This window comes from Notothenia coriiceps, unplaced genomic scaffold, assembly GCF_000735185.1.
Source record: "Notothenia coriiceps isolate Sejong01 unplaced genomic scaffold, NC01 NC01_scaffold00018250, whole genome shotgun sequence".
Classification (NCBI taxonomy): domain Eukaryota; kingdom Metazoa; phylum Chordata; class Actinopteri; order Perciformes; family Nototheniidae; genus Notothenia; species Notothenia coriiceps.
The window spans coordinates 159277-181782 of record NW_011350951.1 but is presented as its reverse complement, the minus strand read 5'-3'; the positions used below and the strand labels follow the sequence as shown (position 1 = coordinate 181782).

The window sequence follows — 22506 nt, the reverse complement described above, 5'->3', positions numbered from 1 at the left end:
AGACCAATCGATACTTGTTTATATTCTTCGAAAAAGAGGTTGGTCACTCCATTTCAGTGTAGAAAGATACCAGTAATATCAATATTGTTTATTCGTTATTTCATGGTCCATATTTTATGATATACGGTCATTTTTTCCAACAATAATGATGTTCTAGTCAAAGTCACAAAGGGGTCCTACCTCAGTACGTCGCCAGATTCCGTGCGCCCGGCGGTCGTTTTACACTCCGCCGCGCGCACCTGTAAAAATTCACACACGCGCACTGCTTCACGAAGGGCGGTAATACAAAGAGAAACAGAACGGTCGTGTTCTTTTGGTTATGTAGTAATTTTCCGAAGTTTACATAAGGTCATAACATACTTGTATTAACCACCACCTGTAGTGTAGGAGATCCCCCCCAGCCCCCATACGGGGGGCCCTTCTAAACAAAAAGTAAATATATTTTACGAAGTAGACCACGTGAAAATCGTGTGTTACTGCATCGCTGATCTAGAGTAATTGGGGTATACTTTTTTCTAGCAAAATGTAAAAGTTTAGTTATAACTTGTATGGTTAATTTGAATGGTAATCCGGTTATGGTGTATACATGAATAAAATAAACAACAAGTAAATGTAGTGAAAGTAGTCCGTTAAAAATCAAATATAGTCCACAGTTTTCTCGTACCGTGGATCATTACCTACACGGTTTACAGAGGAGAAGGACAGTGACGGGTCACTAACTTATAGAACAAAGACGGTGCGGAAGTACGCTTAGATCTAGGGAGGCGAAAGCGCAGACCCGAGGACTAAGGTCGGACCCCACAAGAAAAGGCGTATTACCTGGCCGGCAGCGCTGATAGGGAATGTTTGATCGATTCATCGTATCTACATTTAAGTAGAATTGACATCAAAATATTCATATTAAATGAATTAGATTTACATTGTGTAAAAATTAATATTATTGAATGTAAATACCGCAAATACTGGAAGAAGAACTACACTAACACAGGTTTATTTCAACAGACGAAGTTGAACGACAACAGACAGACAAGTCCGTCAAAGGAAGTCGAGACTTTTCCTGTCGAAGTGGCGCATAGCCACCGAGCTTCAACGGCGCCGCGATCCCCCGTCGTGAATATTAAGAAAATTATTTTTTTTAAAAAAAAAAAAAAAAAAAAAAAATATGACCGAACCCCCGAACGGGGGACGTCGCCCGCGCGTATAAAAGTCGTCGCCGCGTCGCCGACGACTTTTGTATAATCCCCTTTTGAACTCAAATTTTCCCCTCACTAAACATTTATAGGTATTTCTTTTTCTTTTAAGACAATGTCAAGACAAAGTATACCCACAATCTCTCTACCTAGACATGCCATCGTCGAACTGTCGGTATGTGACATTTTTTTTTTCCTACTTGCAAATCCTGTTGAGTTTTAAAGATGCCGCTTGTCCGACGTGTCTAAAAATTCAAAACTCCGAGTTGAGTTTAAACAATTTAAAGAGAAAAGTATAATTCAGTTGATTAATATAAAACAGCTCTATTGAGTAAGTAAAACTGTTTGAAGTTCACACTCCAAGGCGTATGATTCGTAAAATTTTAATTCATTTCCAACACGATTTGAATAATAGAACGAACCTTTACATAGAAAGTATACAACACATATTGTTGCAGGATTGAAACTCAAGGTATAAGTTTCTTAAGGTAATTCACTTTCAACACGGTTCAATAATAAAGAACCAATCTTTTATCATGGAAAGTTTTACATATCTTTGAAGAATAAAACTCATGATGTATATTGTTAAGGTTAAATACTTTCACCACGTTTCATTATAAAAACACAAAGTCTTTACAGTATGGTTTTACGATATGCTTTTGAAGTCTAAAAAAAGTTTGAAATCTAACGGTGTTTAAGAAAATATTGTATGTCATTGTTTGTTTATTGATTCAAACAACTTTGAAGAATAAGTTTATAAATCTGCTGCGAACTTTGACATTGAACAACAACACATAGTAAGTTACAACTTTAAATAAAGGTCAAGCTCCTATCACAGGCTTAAACGGAACGAAGACATCTTGATGTCTTTTTAGTTTAAATAAATAATATATAAAATATTTAATAAAGTCTATTTTCATTAAAATCTCCAGAGAAACGCTCCGATAGTATTTATCTACATGTAATAAACCTTAAGGACGGTTTCAAAATACAAGACTAACTTTGCTAATGCGATAAACCTTACTATAGACTTATACGATTACACATTGTAATTGGACCTGTAACTTTTATGTGGTAATGATTTTGAGAAGGTATTCTGCAACACAAGAGGGAGTGCGGTCCGAGCAGGGACTGTCTGGCGTACGTACCTACATATTGATTCTTGGACGTACAGGAGTTACACCGGCGTCTGCCCAACGGGCTTTAACGATTTTGGGTAAGTATCATATAAAAAGAAGTGACTATAAGTAGAATACACGACTTCGATTGTCAGAGGTGAAGACCCGATGGAACAGGTATGGAACTCAAAATCCCGGTCTGTACTAATTTCAAAGATTTTTAAAAAGGAAAAAGTCCCTCGCAATCGACGATTTACAATTGGAGCCGATTACAGTGTTTGTTTTTAGATCACGGCGTAATTTACTAATAAGGCTTGTTAGTTGATTATAAGCGAGGTTAATTAAAATGTTAAATTTAGCTGTAAAAGATATAATTATTAAAGTTGGTTGTAAGTTTTTTCCACGAGTGGTACTCCTACAGTCGGGGCAATATGTCGTCTCACCGGTGACGGCTTCGTGCATTTCCGCTTATACATCTTTTCGGGACGTCTAAAGAACAACCCTGGGGGCAAGTCATCGAGCTTCGTGATGTGCTTCTTGAATCAAACTTGAAGATTGGAACCTAAAAATTCAAAACGGTTCCTACTTAAACTAATTTACTGCGTGCTGAAATTGTGTTCGTGTATTATTTCTAATCAGCTCCTTGAATGACAACTTACATCATTCGAGTTATGAGTTAGAAAAAACAAGTGAAAGTTCTGATTAATAAAAGTCCGCGTCTGTTTAAAATTACAAAACGCCAGAAATGCACATCCACAACGACAACACGTCGTTAACAACAAAAAACAGAACACCCTGTGGCATACAAGAGGACAACAAGCACCCACGCGGAGGTAGAACCGCGATTAAAACATAGTGAGGGCGTTTTCCACTCGTCACAATTACCGCCCGTTATTCACAACATGTGTATCCCAATTTTGCAGTTGTAAGTTAAAAAAATAATGTACCCAATCAAGATTACAAATAAATGGGCAAACACATACAAAACCTCACTCTACAAATACAAACAGACAAAGTAAACCAAATAACAGTAACCAATCCGTACATCGATTTACGCGATTACAAGACATAAGTGAGGCGTTTTCCACACAGTCTTTCTCGACGGTAACACTTCTATTAAGTCGATGAGTCGCAGAGGTGGGCGTTAGGCAGATGACACAGGACAAAAGCGGGAGACGTATTGTAGGGTAGTGGGTATGTTTGTGTTGCGTCCAGGTCCCACAGTCTCTCATGTAGTTAAACCAGATGTATAGGATAACTCTAAAGAATTACAACGGGAGGTTTCACCGTGGTCTAACTAGTTAGAAGGGCCCCTCCTACCTGGGGGGGAGGGATTCCTCCAATCCAGGGGGGTGTGATCTATTACAGGTGGTACTTTGATTTATGAAACGTGTAGAACACAGTATATAAAGACAAGAACCAACATTACGGTGTTGCGCGTGCACTTACCGTTACACGCTGAGCACTATCTATAGACCTAACTTCTCAACAAAAAGAAACGGGTCGAACTTCTTTCCGCTTTACTATACCCCACACTAACATCATGAAAATTCGTATCCAGTTATTAAACATGCCGGAAGCACTCCTACAACTTTTTTAAACTTTTACGGGAACTCTCCTATGGTCCCAACTCGCTCCAACTTGGCCTCCTTTGTGTCGTCTCCCCTTCCACCGACCCGTGCCGTCCCGTACTCCTAGTCCATTAACCAGTATACCTGCCCATCTCGTTATTCCAATCTTAAATCGTTGTTTGTGCATCTCTAAGTTCCAAAATCACCATAACTGATTTAATCGCTCTGCAAAATTGTGACACCAACTGCTGCTTGACCCGATCATTACCTACTACCCTTGGCCCAATATATACCGTCCACATCCCACTATCAAACCGTTAGTCCCACAGCCGTCTCCACTCCGCCCTATTGTCATATATGTCTCGGTCGCTTCTGTCTGTGTGCTGTCTGTTTTTGGTTTGTCTCCCCTTTTTTTCTCCCCTCCCGTCTTGACACCTAGGAGTGTATATAAAAGCATTAGTGTAAGGTCTGTTGGGTTGTTTACTTTACTATGTGGATCGGTACACTCACTAACGTAATCTTACAAACCTAGTCAGGAAACCTAGATAAAAGAAAGTCCAAATGGGTAAATTAGGACTATCTAACCTTTTTTTGATACTGTAATTGGAATTAGAAGACACAGTTTACATCAGACACAAGACACAGGAACAACACAACTATAATACCAGTGTGGTTGTTATTGGTGTCATTAGATAAAGTGTAAGTAGTAGTTTCAATACTAAATAAACCAGAATATCTAGACAATAGATTGTAATTTAAGAAAGTTATTGACTGTATGATCAGTATGACAAATGAACATATCGCCACTGGGCTTACAACTAAAGACACAGCCACGCAGAAACTGCGGCATGTGTACGCCTGTACGGCTCCTTATGGGAGCACAAACTGCAATTTGTGAAGTGTTGGAGCAGCGTTCTAGTGCTCTCCGTCAGAACTGCACCCCTGTCAGACGAGACATTTACCACGTGATGATACGTTAGGCTCGTGTTGTGTTCAAGGACCCTGACCTTGGCCAGGAAAAACAGGCACTCGCTTGTTTAATTTTTATTTGTGGTCTAGATTTCTTAAATGTTTTTCTTTTTTGCGTGTGTTTACAAATTACATCGAGGGCCGTACCAAATGGTCTCGCGGGCCGTATACGGCCCGGAGGCCGGAGGTTCCCCACCCCTGCTATAGATACTACCCCAGTTCCTAAACTGTAATGGAAACGCAGCATAAAGTGAGCCTGGCCTAACAAGGCCTAACGAGGCCTAGCCATGCCGTACTAAGCGGAGCGAGGCCCTGCAGTGGAAAAGCGCCATTAGAGAACTGCTGATTCTGGGTCTGTAGCTTTAAAAAAGAAAAAAAAAAAGAGCCTATGCCTGCTCAGAATTCTGCGAGATACAGCTAAATGCTGCCCTGATGAAACAGTATGGAGCTCAAATGCTTTTTCTCTCGCAGGTTTACTACAAGGTGAGTACCTTTTTATATCCTGTTTTTTTACACATACTCTCTCCAGCACAGGTTAGCTCTGAGTGTTAGCTATGCTTGCTAATGTAAACAAATACCATATTACTTCCAAAACACGTCGGGCATTGTTTCTGATAGCAATGTTTCTGATAGTGCCGTGGGTCCACATTTCCGATATTACGTCATATATCGGCAGCAAATCTGGATGAGCTCCATTGTACCCCCGTTTTTAGAGATGTGGGTACGGAGGAAAAGAGAGAGGGTTTTGTTTTCTGACACTTTGTGAGTTCCCTGACACACCGGGGACACAAATTTACAGTATGTATAAAGGACATCAAAAAGTGCGTTTTGCATAATAGGAGACCTTTAAACTAAATTCCTTATGGGACCTGCCTTACCTCACCTTAAAATGCTTATAGAGTAATGCACATATTATATTATTGGTAAACATTTTTATTACAGTGTTGGTCAAGTCATTACACTTTTGAGTTATGAGGTTAAGTCAGGGGTGTCCAAACTACAGCCCGGGGGCAAAATGCAGCCTGCAGACCATTTTGAATCGGCCCTCAGCAAATTAAAAAAGTATAATGGAATATGGCCCACAAATGAAACTTGTGCTTGTCTTATATTGGACTTCTTAAATATAAATCAAAAAATATATTACTCTCAGTATTCATGTGTTAATAAGACCATTTTTCAAATAAATTCAGTCAATTAAAGTTGGAAACGTTTTCTAACATATCTTAGTTGATAAGAAAAAAGCCCAATGACTTATTTACATAACAAGCTTGAAATACACCCTTCATATTTCTCATTATTATAAATCAATCTGAGGCTTCTGTTTTGAAGGGATGAGCTGCCAACACTCACAAGCATAATTTACCTATATTTGATAGATTTTGCTAACTGAACTTATGAGGCAGTATACCTCTAGCGAGCGGCCCAGCCCTGCGTATATTTTACTGTATTTAGCTCTCGGTGAAAAAAGTTTGGACACCCCTGGGTTGATTGCACGTTTTACAACAATTTCATGAACTTGATGGAGCCACCTGGGTGTAATTCAGCAGAACCTCTGTGATGAGATGTGAGATCCCTAGTGTCCGTGATTCAGATAAGTATCAACACTGTGAACACCCTAACGTTTGCTGTGTAGTATAATATATGTATAACATTGCAGGTATTAACATCTGAGTACAAAAACCTGAGGCTTTGTTATTCAGGAACGCAGCTGAAGTTCATATACATTTTTCCCTAATTAATTCAGATGATTTTCCATTTTAATCAGAGATGAAGACAGATACACTGGTGCAAGTCTTTCATCTCTGGTTCAGCTTTGTCCCTGTTGGGTAACTGAAGCCTTTTCACTCAGATTTGCAGGACGTGGTGTGATTGACAGAGGATGATAATGTGGGGCTCAGGGGCCCGGGTACATATGTGCAGTTTCACATGAGGACATGCCTGCCCTGCACACATTCCTGCACTGATAAGGAACAGAGCTGCCGCAGTGCCGCGGTGAGATTAGTTGGGATCTCGTCATGTTCCTGTCCGTCTGTGGTCAGAGCTGCGGAGGAAAGCTAATAACGTATAATTGATTACAACAGGAATGTGCTTAACTGGTGACATGTAGTTAATTAATTTTTAAAACACGTTATAGAGACATCAATAGTTATAACGTGTTTCTTGTATGATGATAATAAGCAGAATGCAAAAAATGGCCCTTGACAAATGCTGTAGAAGTGTTTTGACGACTCAATATCATCTCAAGTGTTTACATCAGCAACAATTCTGCAATCTTCTGCAGGTTTGGATAAATATTCTTTGGCTATAGTGTTGTTGTTGTTGGGACAAACACATTGTCATTATATTGATGATAGCATCGTTACAAATGTTTATTGTATATATTACTTTACAGTGCAAACATCCACGTTCCCCTCACGATGAATAGTAATCACTTTTCATCCTGAGTCCTCATTAATAATTTAGTCAGTACAATCATTCGGTTTATAACCTTGACTTTGAATCCAATGGGTCAAGCAAGCATATCAAAGACAAGGTGCTGTTTGTGCAGTAAAGGTTTCCATACATTGTCCTATAACCCCAGAATTAGTCAATCAAATATCTTGAGGGGCTGGCGCTGTGAACACAAGGTAATGTATGAGCTAAAAGGAAAATGAAGGACAATCTTTTTTTAGAAAAATAAAAACCTTTACTCTTTGATCCTCTCTTATTGTGAATATTTCAGCTGGATGTGATGAGAGCACTGTTTAGTAAATTAACCTGAAACCTCAAAACTGTAAAAGGTGAGAGGGTGTTTTTATTTGTATTTGTCAGGGGGTAATATAATGTTAGCTGGGACCTGTAATGTCTAAGTAATCAGGTTACTGAATGTGCGATTCATTTAAGACCACAAACACTGTAACGTGCAGAAACATGCCCTGATCATATTTGATGTGAACTCCCAGACACACACAGAAAAAAAAGTGCTGTAAAATCAAAATAATGATAAGCTATCTTCACTCTCCACATTTTTCCTGACAGCAGCCTCAGTGACTGCACATATATTATCGTGTGTGTGTGTGTGTGTGTGTGTGTGTGTGTGTGTGTGTGTGTGTGTGTGTGTGTGTGTGTGTGTGTGTGTGTGTGTGTGTGTGTGTGTGTGTGTGTCCATAGAGAGAGAGATGGATGAGCTTGGAAAATATGGCATCTGTACCATCAGTGCACACAAACTCAACCATAAATCAACATAAAAACAAACACAAACACAGTGAGAGTGAGAGAAAAAACGAGATTAGAGGAAAGTAAACGCAGGCTTCAGTTTACTCCAGAAATGTGGGTCTGTGACTAAAATTAAAACAAAAAATCAAGAAGGCACCATTTAGAAAGTGTTATTAAGTTGTGAGTAAGTGAATTATCATGAAGTCGTTAACTAAAGATTTATGGATCAGTTTTAATTAAATTATTAATACAAATCTCTAGTTGCCAGGTTCTGAAAAATCCCCTTGGCTGTTGCTTTTATCTTTTTAATTAAGGAGGAAGGACCCACCTTGTTCTCTGATTCGATGCTAACATCAATTCTATATTTAATTAAACATTAATTAAGGACTATAGAGTGCTGCAAAAGTGACATATTTAAGTTCAACCCAGAAGTTAGCATCGCCCTAGTTTTAGATAAAAAGGGAAAACAGGATTTTTCAATTGGCTTTTGGATTGTTGCTGCAGGTAAGGTTTATGGCAATCAAACATTTAGGATTACTTACACTTTCAGCAGATAGTCTTCACAAATACACCACTTTTATGATGTTTGAGTTTTTTTTGGCTGAAGCTAACATTAGGCAATAAACTAACCACAATCCACTTACGCAGGTCAAAACATACTTGCTGGTTAGCTGTAGTGTTTGCAGTGTGTTTGAATGCGACCTTATGACACAGGTGACAAGAAGGCCGTTGAGATGTACTGTCAGATGGTTAATCACAGCTGGTTAAATGTAAGAGGCCCATCAGTCCTGACTCGACACTGAAGGCAGCCCAGCCCTCAGTCTTGCAGAGGATTGACAGTGTGACGTGCTCGGGGTCACGTATGAAGAGAACTGCAGAATCACAAGTGCTGTGCAGCAGCGGTAAGTACTCCAGCTGGACACGTTAACGTCGGAGCAGAAAAACAATGACTGACAGAGGAGTGAGTCAAAGATTGAAAGCCGTGGCGTTAATGTACCATCCCCAAACCATAACAAATACATAGAAAGATTGTAAGAAAAGCTCCAGTAAGAACTCTGGGAGTGAAAACACTATTTGATGCTGGAAAATGGGTGACCTCTCTCACATTGTCTACATCAACTAGAGTAATAGTCTTTTAGACATCATTGAGCTACACTTCCTGCCTCTCACCAACTCAAGTTTCTGTCGCAAGTTACATGACAGGATAATAAATAGATCAGATTGGGCAAAAGGTAAACACATTTCTTTTCTCTGCATGGTCCTTTCCATTATGTTGTCAAACACTTCTAAGCTGATCTTGTAAGTGGCAGCAAAAAGCGGTTTTACGTGACGTACACTGAGAGTGCAATATGGCCCTGTTCCATATGCTTTAAACTGGACCAATTTTAAAACCTGTTTGCCTCCATCAGTCAGTTAGACACAAAAACATGGGGAAGTAGGGTACATATTGAAAAGTACGGAAACATACCTTCTAAAAAAAATTAAAATGCAAATGGTCACAGTGCAGCTTACTTGAGTGCAGTGATGGTTTACTTACTTGAACCTCTTTAATGCAAAATATTTCTAACTCGAGGCACTCTGAATACTCTGAATCTATTTGGCTGGTTTTCACTCCACTCGTGTGCGGAGGGTCCTTTAGATGCTGTGCATTCATTTTTAGTGATGATGGTGGGTTTTTTCAGCAACATACCTGTCATCTTTACCAAACAAAGATAGTGTATAAGCCTCAGAGAAAACTCCTGTATCTCTTATAATAAATAAATAATCCCAACAAATAAACCGTCTCCCTCACTGCCACTTCCCTCTTGATGTCCAGCACTGAGATCACAGCCAGACTCCACAGTTTGCCTCCAGGGGCAGATGAAAGAGCAATATTGATGACGAGGAAGCAGCTGATGGAGGACAGAAACAGTGAGACAATGCTGGAAATCAAGAAACTGCTGGACGTTGAGAGGAGTGAAGGTCAGACGAGAGGAAATATGTGAAACTGAGTGAAGTATTCACCAAAACACAGCGTGGTGCGGTTATCATCATCCGGCAATATGTTAGGGCCTGGAAACATCTGAAAAAAACACAAACATCTGCTACATGTTCAGCCTGTGCAACATTACCTGAACAACACTGTCTTTATAAAAAATGTTCTCAAACACCGAAAAGTCACCAAAAATCATTACACAAGGTTTTCAACACTGGTTCTTTGAAATACCTTTCTCTCTGACCAACATTCAAAACCAAAAATATTATCAATAAAAGACAAAGAAACCACAAAATATTCACATTTTAGAAGCTGAAACCAAATAATGTGTTTCCCTTTATGACTCTAACCCTGAGGCTGTTGACAAAAGATTGGTTAATTCCCACTGAGGATGTTATACAATACACATTTAGATATTCGTATATGGAAACCAGCAAAAAAACAGCAAAGTAAACATTTTCCCCTTAGTGCGGTTAGATAAGTGTACATTTTATCCTTTAAACATCTGATACTCTACTGATGTAACAGACTTTAGGTCTCTAGGCAGAGATTATAATTTAGAAACACTTCTGTAATCATTTCAAACCAACATTAAACTTCCTCAGTTCTCTCTCTGTGCGTGCGTGTGTGTGTGTGTTAACAATATAATTATTTGGGGATAATACTGGAGATCTTTTGTGAATAGGCGAAGTAAAATGCTTGTGAAATCATTTTTAATAATACGCTCTGGATTCTTGATGGATATAAACCCAAGATAAAGATTTCAGATAATGTTTTCGAGGTTTAGATGATTAAAGGAATAGCTGCCTCTGGCCACGGACATGATTTATTGATTTGTTATTGTTTGAGTCATGCACATAGTGGCCTATACCCTCATGGCTTTACAAGAAACCGAAGACACAGTAAGAATGATTCAACCTTTTATTACAAAAATAGGGGTGACTTGTCTCACCGACTAGTCTTGTACAAAACATTCTGCAAGCTCTGCAGATCAAAAAGCTTACCTTTTCTGAAGCACAACTCAAGTTTCTCAGCAAATAATGTAACACCCCTAACATAACCCTATACAGAGGTGGACCAACTCCTCAGTTTAATGATCATCAGTTCCCATTTGAATACACAATAAACTCTTTTTAGTCACAAAAGATATATGACTCGACAGTGTATGGATGCTAAACTGGATCCGAAATCTGAAGAGGAAAAGCTGCGACACAAATAATCAGCTCCTCACAAAGCTCTCCTCACACACTCCCTGGTGGTCTCACACCAAATTACACATTTATCATGTGGCTCGGACAACTGGGCAGTGACAGATGACATGTTACCAGGAACACACAACGTGATATCAAAAGTATTACAGGAGAACATTTTGATGTGGCTGCGTCCATTTTCTTTTTAAAAGGTACAATATACCCTATGTTTGATTTTGAGGAAATCCGAAAGTATTCAGATAATATGATATGTTTCTATCACTGTTAGATATTACTAGGATAATTATTATAATTGTGTTTTACTTTTTTATTATTATAAGATCATTCCTAAAATATTAGGAAGCTATTCTCAAAATATTTAACTGTTTACTATCATGAGTGTTGGCAGTGGGCAAGTAACTGCAAATATATTTGACTACCATTTTATCATTAATGAAAATAATCTGTCTGTTTTTCTATGTTTGCTGGTGTGAAATTAAGACATTTCCTTTGTGTTGTTCCCTTAGCAAGATTAAAGTCAATCAACACAAACAAATCAATGTAATGAGGAAGCATTTCAGTTAGCACCGTCCCTTGTTCAGCTGTTAAAGGTCACCTATTATGCAAAATCCACTTTCCATGCTATTTCTACTTAAATACGTGTTCCCTCTGTGTTAAGAGATTTGGAGAGTTTCAGGAAAAAACATTCTCTCTCTTCTTCTCCTGATCCAGCAGCAGCTCATTAGCATTCAAAGCTACAGATACAGAATCAGCGCTTTTAAAACACTGCTGAAACAGATGAGTATATGGGATGCTACAATGATCTGTTTGGTATTTCGAGCCAAACACTTCAGAGACATGTTTTGTCTATATCTGAGACCTATAATATATTGTTGGAAAAGAGTGTCATACGGAACCTTTAAGGTCATCACAAACATAGGGAACATCCTGCTTTACAAGCACAAATCTAAAATGATACAAGAAACTGTATCATGAAAATAGTCCCACCTACTGCTAAAACAAACCCTCAGAACCACCAGAAGAAATACAATAAATAAGAATTAAGCAAGAAAACTCCTATTAAAGTTTGAGACTAAAATACAACACTGGTACTTGAAACACGAGCTGTCTGACACAGAGCCTGGATGAGAAACACAGAGGACAACCTGCTGCTGCCGACATCTTGTGAAGCAACCAGACAATGCTGCATTGATTAATAAATGGTGACCCATGCAGGACATCGACAGCTGAAATGCTGCAGTGTCAGACACCAACAGGAAATTAGACTATCTCCATTAAAAGGCATTTATTTTCACATTGAGCACCACATGTTGAAACTGTATAATGCTATAACATATTGATTATTGCAGATTTAACTGTGACTAAAAAGTTTGGACACAACCCAATGTCCACCAGATCTTTAATGACTTATATCTAATTTCCTTTTACCATCTGATTCCATAGTTTTCCTGTTAAACTTCAGCCTTCTTCTTTAAATATGAACCTATTCTGAGACATTTTTATTTCACAGATATGTAAGTAAGTATTATTTTCTTCATTAAATCTTCATAATCCTATGATTAAAGACAAGGTACAATCAAAGTAGTGAAACATGCTGATATATACTGATTACAAATGTGACAGGTATGCCTGGTTTCAATCAACGTCATCTTTTTAATACTAAATATTGAGACTGAAAAATCTCTTGAGATGTTCTCAAGTCATATGAATCCCATGTCATTCTCCAAAGGGTTAACACAAGTTTTAAGATAAAGTCCTTTTTCGTTACTTTACCAGCTTATCCTTTAGTTAACATGAATTTAACCCCAAACCTTCTTTATTTTTAACTTGCCTATTTTGGTCACTGATTTGTTGTTTGTTTGTTGACAGCCAGAGATATTTTTTCATTCACACCCCTTTTTCATTTTTCATATTTGTCTGATGTTTAGACTTGCTTAGATATCAAATCATTTACTTGTTTTGTCTAAAAATGCTCTCCATGGAAAAAAGATAAGAAGAGACGGGGACGAGAGGGGGAGATTAAATGTTTTTGAAGTATTGCTCCATAATCAACTCTCTTTCATCAAAATAGTGAAAAAAGTAGGTACATAAATTCTGGTGAAAAGCCCAACCCCTCCTCCCTGTAGAAACCACTGCCACCTGGCAAAAGAAACAGAAATATCTGCTTTCGTCCCTTCAGACTACAGAGCAGCTTCTCTCCTCAGGCCGGGAGATTCCTCCACTTATTCTCCAGAATCACCACTAAAAAACAGTGTGTTTGTGGACAGCTGTTGTCACTGCATTAGCTCTACAACTATGAAACATGGATCGAGAAACATAACACTTATTTGTGTTGGTGAGATCAACAAGCAGGTTCAGGTTGAAGATACATGAAGATAAAGTGTTGGACCCACAGACCCAAAGACCAACCCTTTTATCTCTATTCACATGCTGCTACATGACTAAACATTGGTTGCTTGTCTAGTCACCTACCTTTCTACCAAATGTCACCTAATATGTATACAAATGTAAAATATATCCTTCAACAGCCAAGATAAATCACATATTTCATACAAATCCAGCACTGGTAAAACACTTGAGACCCCTGGGAGCGATGCACATGAGCATGGGCTAGCACATCCAGCATACTGAGGTAAATTGATCTTTTACTGGTCAGAAACACTCGGGTTGATTGATTGATTGATTGATTGATTGATTGGTCTCAGGTCACAGCGGGACAAACATGGTGCTGATGTCACATCCCATTTATTTCCCTGATTGCTAAGCTTTAGAGTGTATGGTGATTTCCAGCTCAGTGAGGAAATCAAAAAGTGAATCAGTGTGTGTTTATCTGTGCCTGCAGCATTAACACCGTCCGAAGGTGAGATATGGAGTGTGACCATAATATTGACCTTACATGTGTTTTAATGGTTGCATCAGAGTTATTCTCTAGATAGAATTTTCCAAAAAATCTATGAGGAAATATGTTGTTGTGTATGTGTGTGGGGGGGGGCACACACATGGTTAGCAGTGCAACAGCTTTAAATGTGTGGCTTCTTTCTATTCTCAGTGCATTTAAAATAGATATGAGGTTCTGCTACACCTGAAGGCAGCTGATTGCTTCTGCTCTGTGGTCAGACGGCTGGAGATTATAATGAAGTATTCAGATTCAAATCAATAGTCAGTAGACATCATTTTTTAGAGTATGTTGTGAACATGAAAGCACATTAATCACTTTTGAAGCCTCTGGCCTTTAATCAGCGGAATATTTTGCCTCTTAAGAAATATGTTGCAACATTTAGTGTTTTGACAACATCACGGCGTTCATACCATCTGTCTTTAAGGGATTGTTCAATAGTGTTTCTTATGTTTCACTTTATTCCCAACCATAAGGTCAATATTACATCTCATCAATGATACAAGCATTCTGCTTTTCACTGTTTCCATGGGATTATCCATCTTGTAGGAGGGCGTGGTTTACAGTCACATTATTTCAAAATCAATCTGCAAAGACTCGATTAAGGCAATTCATCCTTGACAGCATATATCAACATCAATGAGTTATTTCGATTGCATGAAAATACAGCTGTAAGTGCAGCAACAATATCAATAATTGGGACACAATTAGATGTTAACAGCGAAATTACTCATCGTGTAAAGATTTCCAGCAACTCTTAATATATTTGCCGTACAGAAAATGTAAGACCAGTGCATTCAATTATCCACATCCTCTTTAGCTTACCTTACCCTTCCGTTAACCTGGAAACAGGTAAATGTCTACTTGTCTATGCCTTTTCACAAATTGCATGTGTGTCGTTCAGTGATCAACCCCTATTGTTTTATTTGAATAGTCACAAATTAGATGAAGATTGTTAGAAATTGAAAAAATAAAAGGTCCGCTAGTTTGGAGTGATTTGTTAGCAAATAGATGTGGGATCCATAAACTCAAATCTTAGGTTGAAGCAAATTATTAAATAGAATTTCACTGTTGGTTCGAACATTTGAGAAAGCCAGTTTCATTTAAATGTGTAGATGACTTTCACTAACCCTTGCGTACACTGTCTGCAGCTCCAACACACAAACAATCAGTGCAGGGGAGGGGTTGTCTGAAGTGCCTCTGCATTGGCACACCAGTCCAAGTATGAGGACTCACGAGGAGAGCAGTTTAACCATTTATTCTCTTCACATTCAGTTGACAGTTGATGTAGATGATGGTGGCGATGATGATGATTTTAAGGCTAGGATATAAAACAAGTGGAAATCAGGAAGAGCTACAACACTCTGTAACAAACTAATTAAATATTGCTTTCGCCGGATAAGCCTAAAAATCAACATATTATCAAACTGATCCAAGCCTGAAGATTGAACTGGATAATAATTGAATAAAGGACTTTTGACAACATGTCAAAAGTCATGTAGAAGGTCACGTAGCACGTCATTACCTACAACATTGTGCAGTCTTCAGATACATTTCTCTGCAGGGGTCGTTCTTCCAGCTACTTATTGTCCTCACTAAAGCTATGAACTTGTATTTCAGTGTTTTTCCAGGTCATCTTCTCATTTATCTTCTCACAACCTCCCCGTTACCATTTCCTGTATCCTTTTCCAAAAGCTCTACAACTCTCTGTATAAATGACCAATGTGATGTTTATATCGAATTAGAAATGTGACATTACAGACAGACATTAGCTGAGAAAAGACTATTACACAATTTCAGCTGCTCCATTAGCTAAATGGCGTTAGAGTCAGAAACCTAACTTCATCTGTTACCAGTGGGACAATTCCAGTCTGTTTTCAGAGTTACTATCTGGCGAAATGCCCACAGCCTCAGCGTGCAGCCAAAGCTGCATTCGAGTAGTGGCTCTCTCTGTTTTACAAGGCAGCTGAAGGTTAGTGTTGAAACTGAAAGCGGAGAGTTTTATTTATTCCAGCGGACTCACCTTCTCACATATATCTGAAAATGGTGATTAGATTTTACTCTGTGCCAGCTCACTGACACACACAATACAAAACACCAACAAACTCATAGAGGAGTGAAGTCATTTTACACTTGACATTTAAATTGGACACAAATTGTGTTTTTGTGTGTGCGCTGTGGATCTATCTTTTTTTCCGCATAATTTACATTAATTTACATCAATTAAAACAAAAATGTGAAATCTGTTGACACAAAACATTTAGTTAAAGTCAACTTTTCAGTTTTTTCAATTCTCCTAGAAATTTTTCAATTCTCCTAGAAATGTGAAACTTTGTGTTTATATGCTAACTTAAGATGGTAATTATTTTTGCATAATAAACATCAACATATTCGCATTTTGTAAAAGTCTTTACATCTTGACTTTAGCATTTAGCACCGTGCTCTAAGGTTTCCACAGAGCTGATGATGTCTGTTTTCACACTTTGGACAAACCGTATTATTTGCACAAGATACACCTACCTTTGATATCTTACGGTAAAACTGAACCTTTTTAAAAACAAAATGTGGTTTTAATGTGCCAAGAAACAAAGCAAAGTCAGTGAAGAAGAAGAGAACAACATGGATGTGAACAATGATGGATTTAAAATAATTAAAAGAACTAAAGCATAAGCACAGGTGGTTTGGTAAATGATGTAAACATAACTTTTGTCAGAATATCCACAGGGGAAAATTTAAATACAATCTGCTCTGAGAATGGCTGCTTTCACATTATTTTTGAATGGACGGCAGAAGAGGGAAGTTTTCATTAAGGGTTAAAGCAAAGTGCATTGACAATAGAACATATATTGAATTTGGCTTTAATTCCTTTGAACAATGACTTCTTGTCAGGTGTCTTTATTTGTTTGCTTTTCATTCATTGCTCGATTAGTAAGTGCCACATCAAAGAGCTTTTGAATTAATCAGGTTTCCTGAAGTGTGTTGTTATATTTTCAAATGCATTCAAAATCTGTCAACAGTAATTTGCAAGGCAACAAACAGACGCTTGTTAAACATTTTTCTTTTACACAATCAATAAATATCTCACATAATAACAAGCACGTATGTTGTACCCTTTGGCTTTGTTAAAAAAACTAACACCCACATAAAAACTCACAAGTACACATCTACACATTCCCAGAACCACGATCACCCACGTTACGCTCATATACATATTTTTCCATGCAAACATGAAGAGAACACTGCCGTTAAAATCGTTTCAATGGGAAATTCCAGTTTCCATATCACAGGGAGGTCTGGTGCTGTCGCAGGCCCGGACATGCAGCAGACAGCGGATGAGAACTGAGAGGGAATGAAGCGAGGCTCCATCCTTATTAATCTCCCCTTTGAGTCAATGCCTCTAATCAATATCCGAAAGTGCTCTGTATATTATTTTCCCCCAACTTTGACAAAGGAGACTATTTGGTTCAACGCTTGCCTTGAGGCCTTTCTCTGCCATTAATATATAAAAAAAGTAAATACGTGAGCTCAAATTTGAACTCCAACTTTTGAAGAGCATGTTCATAATGACACCGGCCAGTCTTAGAAAAAACAGTTTTGAGTGCATGTCCACATGGATAGGAAACTTACATTACATACATTTCCACACATCTTGTGTCCAATATCTTTCTGTTTTGGTGGTCATGCCACAACCATGCACGTGAATGCATACGCGGGTCATGGTAAGATATCTGGATTAAGAGGTTACTTTTTCTTTGCACAGCATGAAAGAAAGGCGAAATGAATGGGCTGTGATTTTAGTAGTTTTAAGCAGATGACAATAATTTGTAAGGCCCTCGGAGGATGTTGAAAAAATTGAAATGGCCCTTGAGAGGAAAAAGGTTCCCCACCCCTAATTTAGATGCATAACAACCTAAATAACTTACTACAGGTAAGGGAAACCCCTAAACCGCACAACATGTCAGCTGCATGTTATGTTTATGCCTGAAGAATGTTTCACCACTCCAGCAGTGGTCTATTGGTGTGTTTATAAGTCCATGGTGCCAATAGTAAGCATCAAGTTATTCCAATGTTTCCAATCGTTTCGCTAAGCTAAGCTAACCATCTTCTGACAGCTTCATTTTTTATCATACAGACATGACAGTGGTATCAATCATCTTTACTAAAGACAAATAAGTTGTTTCATCCAAATGTTGAACTATTCATTTAAAGTGTGCTGCTTTGAGAAAATGAAACACACACACACACACACACACAAAATACCGTGAACTCGATCCTGGTTATCATTCTGATAAGTGCCTGCAGTGATTTGTGTATTTCTTGCCATGGGTGCCCTGTTACTGTTTCCCAAAGTGGGGTCCTGTTTTTGTGGTCAGCATGAGGGGCTTCCAGCGTGTCCCCAGAGGAAAAGAAGACCTGAGGCCTGTACGACGAAGCCAGATTTTCGCTTAGCGAACTTACTTCAGGGAAAACTCTGGGTTTCCGGTCCTACGACGCTAGTTCACTTCTTAGCGGGCTAGATCTCCATGGTAACTTATTCTGAGCGGCTAACCTGGTCCGGAGCATGTTAGGTTGCAGGCTAAGAGATCAGTCTATAAAAGCTCCGCCTATCGACCTATGAAATCTCTGTGAAAATGACGTCGCTATTTGTCGATGACACTGTGGAGCTCGGAGCGGCACTTTCAGTCGGGAGAGGATCTTTAGGGACAGACTAAACCCTTTGGCTTTCTCTGAAGAGTATTTGTATGAAAGATACAGGTTCTCGTCTGAAGGGCTGACTTATCTGTGTCAGCTCCTCGAGACATATATTGCTAAATCTAATGCCAAACATCGAAGTTGTGCTGCAGACTGTATGTATTGCTTTGCGCTACTTTGCGACCGGTAGTTTTCTGTATGCTGTGGGTGATGCAGAGAACCTCAGCAAGAATACAGTCTGCAGTGCTATTCATAAGGTCGCACATGCTCTGACAGGGCTCGCAGAGACCTTTGTTGTGTTTCCTGGCACATGTCCCACGCAGACGATCAAAGAGGGATTTTACAACATGGCAGGTATTGATATGTGATTATATCTTTACAGTGAATGTTGTTCCTATGACGTACACTGGTGTATAATAAATGCAGCCTACTATTTCACAGGGTGTCCCACTGTCCCAGGGTGCTTGGCTGTATCGACTGTACGCACATACCGATCTCTGCTTGTCTGGGAGATAATGAAGGCGACTATGTACATCGCAAATCATTCCACAGCCTCAACATTCAGGTACATCTTGCACATTCACTTATAGAACACACATTGAAGTCTGATTAAAGGAAATCACACGTTTAAATATTCACACAGCACATGTTTCACACTTGGATGGACTCATTTCAAATGAACATTGATGCTACACTGACTATGATGCTCTTATTGTGGAAGTAGGCTTGTTAACCCCAAATGCTTTTGCAGGCCACATGTGACCACAGGTGTATAATCACGAGCCTTGAGGCAAAGTGGCCTGGGTCAGTCCATGACTCGAGGTGTCTTCACTGTGTCACAAACTCGAGCAGGGTATGGCAACTGTACATTCTTTTTGTTCTGTGCTTCTTAAACTGCCTTTTGTGGAACTTATTATAGAAAAGTTCCTTATCTTCAGGGCTCTTCAGTGGAGTGCTGCTCGGGGACAGGGGTTATGCCTGCCAGCCTTTCCTGATGACCCCGTATCCTGACCCTGCTGAAGGGCCACAAACACGTTTTAATTAGACCCTCCAGAAAAACGCGATTCTGCGATCGCAGAATTTATCGCATAATCAGCAAAATGGCGCAGATTTTTAAAAGGCCGCATATTTATCAAAAGGACGCATAATCCCCGCATTTTTCCACACAAAGTTGAGAAAAAAAAAGTGAACTCGTCTTGACGTGACGCCATCAGCTCGCGCATCACAGAATGTAAACAACACTGTATAGAGTGAACGTGTGGAGCTCACACGATAGAGAAAACACCAAGATGAAAATATCTAATCCATCTCATTTACCGACGAACATTTCTACTAAAGACCGGGCAAAAAGTGGGGGGAAACTATTCTGCACCCCGTGCAACTGTGTGTTGGAGCATAAGAGAAAATCGACGGTGGCGACCGTCCAAAACCCTTTCGAGGGCTACAAGAAACGAAGTGAGTAGCCTACAAGATTGAGGCTGTCGAAACGACGAGTAAAATGAAAACAGAATTAGCCGGAGAAGTGTGTGTGTGGTGTGTGTGTGTGTGTGTGTGTGTGTTTGGTGTGCTGTGTGCGTGTGTGTGTGTGTGTGTGTGTGTGTGTGTGTGTGTGTGTGTGCTGCTGTGATGTGTGTGGTGTGTGTGTGTGTGTAGAATTAAAAACTAGCCCAATTGTCTTTTACAATAATAAACATTGAATGTGTTTAATGATAGCTAAAGGTGAGTTTAACGTATGTGGCAGGTTGGTGTGTGAGAGAGAATAAATAAGACAGTCCCAATATTTAAAAAAATTGTTATTCTTTCCCCGCCATGTTTAGCATATTTCGCCAACTTCCGCCATATTTCACATTCCGCAATTTCACCGCAAAATCACATAAAAAACCCTGCATTGTTTAATCGCCATAATCAAAGCGATGTTAGCCCGCGTTTTTTCTGGAGGGTCTTATTTAATGTGCCCCTGCCAAAACCAGGGTCCAGGATTGAAATGCCTTTGGGAGTATTGAACGGCCTGATTCGGCCGCCTGCGCGGGCTCACGAGTGGCCCCTGAAAGCAGGCTGGCCGCGCGCATCATACGCCTGTGTTGCGCCTGCCCACATGCTGAAGTAGAGGACCCCTCCTGCCAAACCCCAACCTCCGCATATGATGGTTAGACCCCATCACCCTGACACGCCTACTGGCAGGCTGTCAGAGAAGCCATTGCCATTTATTCTATTTTGACTTAATAAAAAAAGAACCAAGAAGAGAGAGAGAGAGAGAGCGAGAGAGAGAGCCCTTGGGATGATTTTTGTTGGAGTCTTTTTATTTCAGCCATTTCCCTGAAGGAACGAGAGGGACAAAACATGTTTATTTACTTTTTCTGAAGAAAAAAGGGGATTTCTCTTTAAGGTATCCTAAAAGATGTAAGGTCACCTTATTTTGCACTTTATTTGACTTGAAAATAAATTAACTGAATGTTCACAAAAGTACCTGTGTTTCTCTGTCCAATGTTTCCACCTCCCGCTTGTTTGTTTTTATCCAAAAGCTTTCGGTGCTCTATGAGTAGCTCATTTAATTGGATGGTTTGGATAGGGTTCCGTTGTGTACAGGGCCTCACAGTGTCTGCTTCAGCCTGAAACGAATATTATAGTGCTTTAATATTCAGCATGGCTCACAGCAAGAAAACCGGCTAAAATGATTGGTCGTGCTTGTTTTACGGAGTACTACGGCTTCCACAGAATGACATTCTTTATGTAATTATGTAACTCATTTAAAATATTTATTGCTTATCGGGACGTTAAGAGCAATGTCCATGGAATATAACAAAAAGTGTTTCTGAAATAAGATGACATACCACCTTTTAGGCACTCTTACCTTTTTCTGTCTAGAGGTTAACATGTTGAAAAGTTTAAGATGAATCTTCTAGGTTCCCTGTACACTTTTTAAAACAAAATCCAATGCATTGTACCTGAGGGATCTCCTCCCCTCCCTGACCCAATGGAGGCGTTTAATCCGACACTTCCCCAATGACTTTGCTGGAAATATGAAAAGCCCAATTTCAGTATTTATCATTTCTGGCGAGAAGAGCTGAGCCAGGGAGTCCGGGAATAAAAAACCCCGTTTTTAAATTATACATGTCAGTGTCAGGGAGTAGCAGAGCGGGCGACGGGACGTAGTGTTGATCTGCCCTGGTAACAGGGAGGGGCGGGGGCTGGGAGGGGAGAGAAAATGAGAGGTGGAGTGATGGAGGTGGGAGTGATGGAGGTATCCGTTGGCGCGAGCAGCGGCTATTCATCACCTGAGAGGCAGGCCACAATTTAAGCAGCTGTCAGGACTTTGATTTGGAGTGGGAATTACAACACATAACACACACACAAACACACACACACACACACACACACACACACACACACCACCACACACCACACAACAACACAGCACACACACACACAGCACACACAACACACAACACACCACACACACACACACACACACACACACACCACACCACACACACACACCCACATGCTGGCATAACACAACATAATACCCCACTTTCATAATTATCAGAGACGCAAAAGTAAACACGTCCTTTACTCAAGTAGAAGTACAGATACTCGTGTTTAAAAATGACGTCTGGGTGAAAGTAGAAGTACTGAATAAACTATCCTTTACTCAAGTGAAAGTAAAGGAGGCTGTTGAAATGTACTTC

General features: G+C 39.4%; 2 protein-coding genes across 2 annotated transcripts in view; both read left to right on the top strand.

Moving 5' to 3' along the window:
* LOC104950930 (exportin-2-like) overlaps window positions 1–22506 on the top strand; it is a 72348-nt gene that overhangs the window by 12154 nt on the left and 37688 nt on the right. The gene's annotated exons all lie outside the window — the stretch shown is intronic.
* LOC104950927 (putative nuclease HARBI1) lies at window positions 19008–19853 on the top strand. The gene is made up of 4 exons (XM_010777528.1): window positions 19008–19171; window positions 19244–19382; window positions 19569–19670; window positions 19756–19853. The coding sequence occupies exons 1-4, from the start codon at window positions 19128–19130 to the stop codon at window positions 19810–19812; spliced, it is 342 nt and encodes a 113-aa protein (XP_010775830.1). The 5' UTR covers window positions 19008–19127; the 3' UTR covers window positions 19813–19853.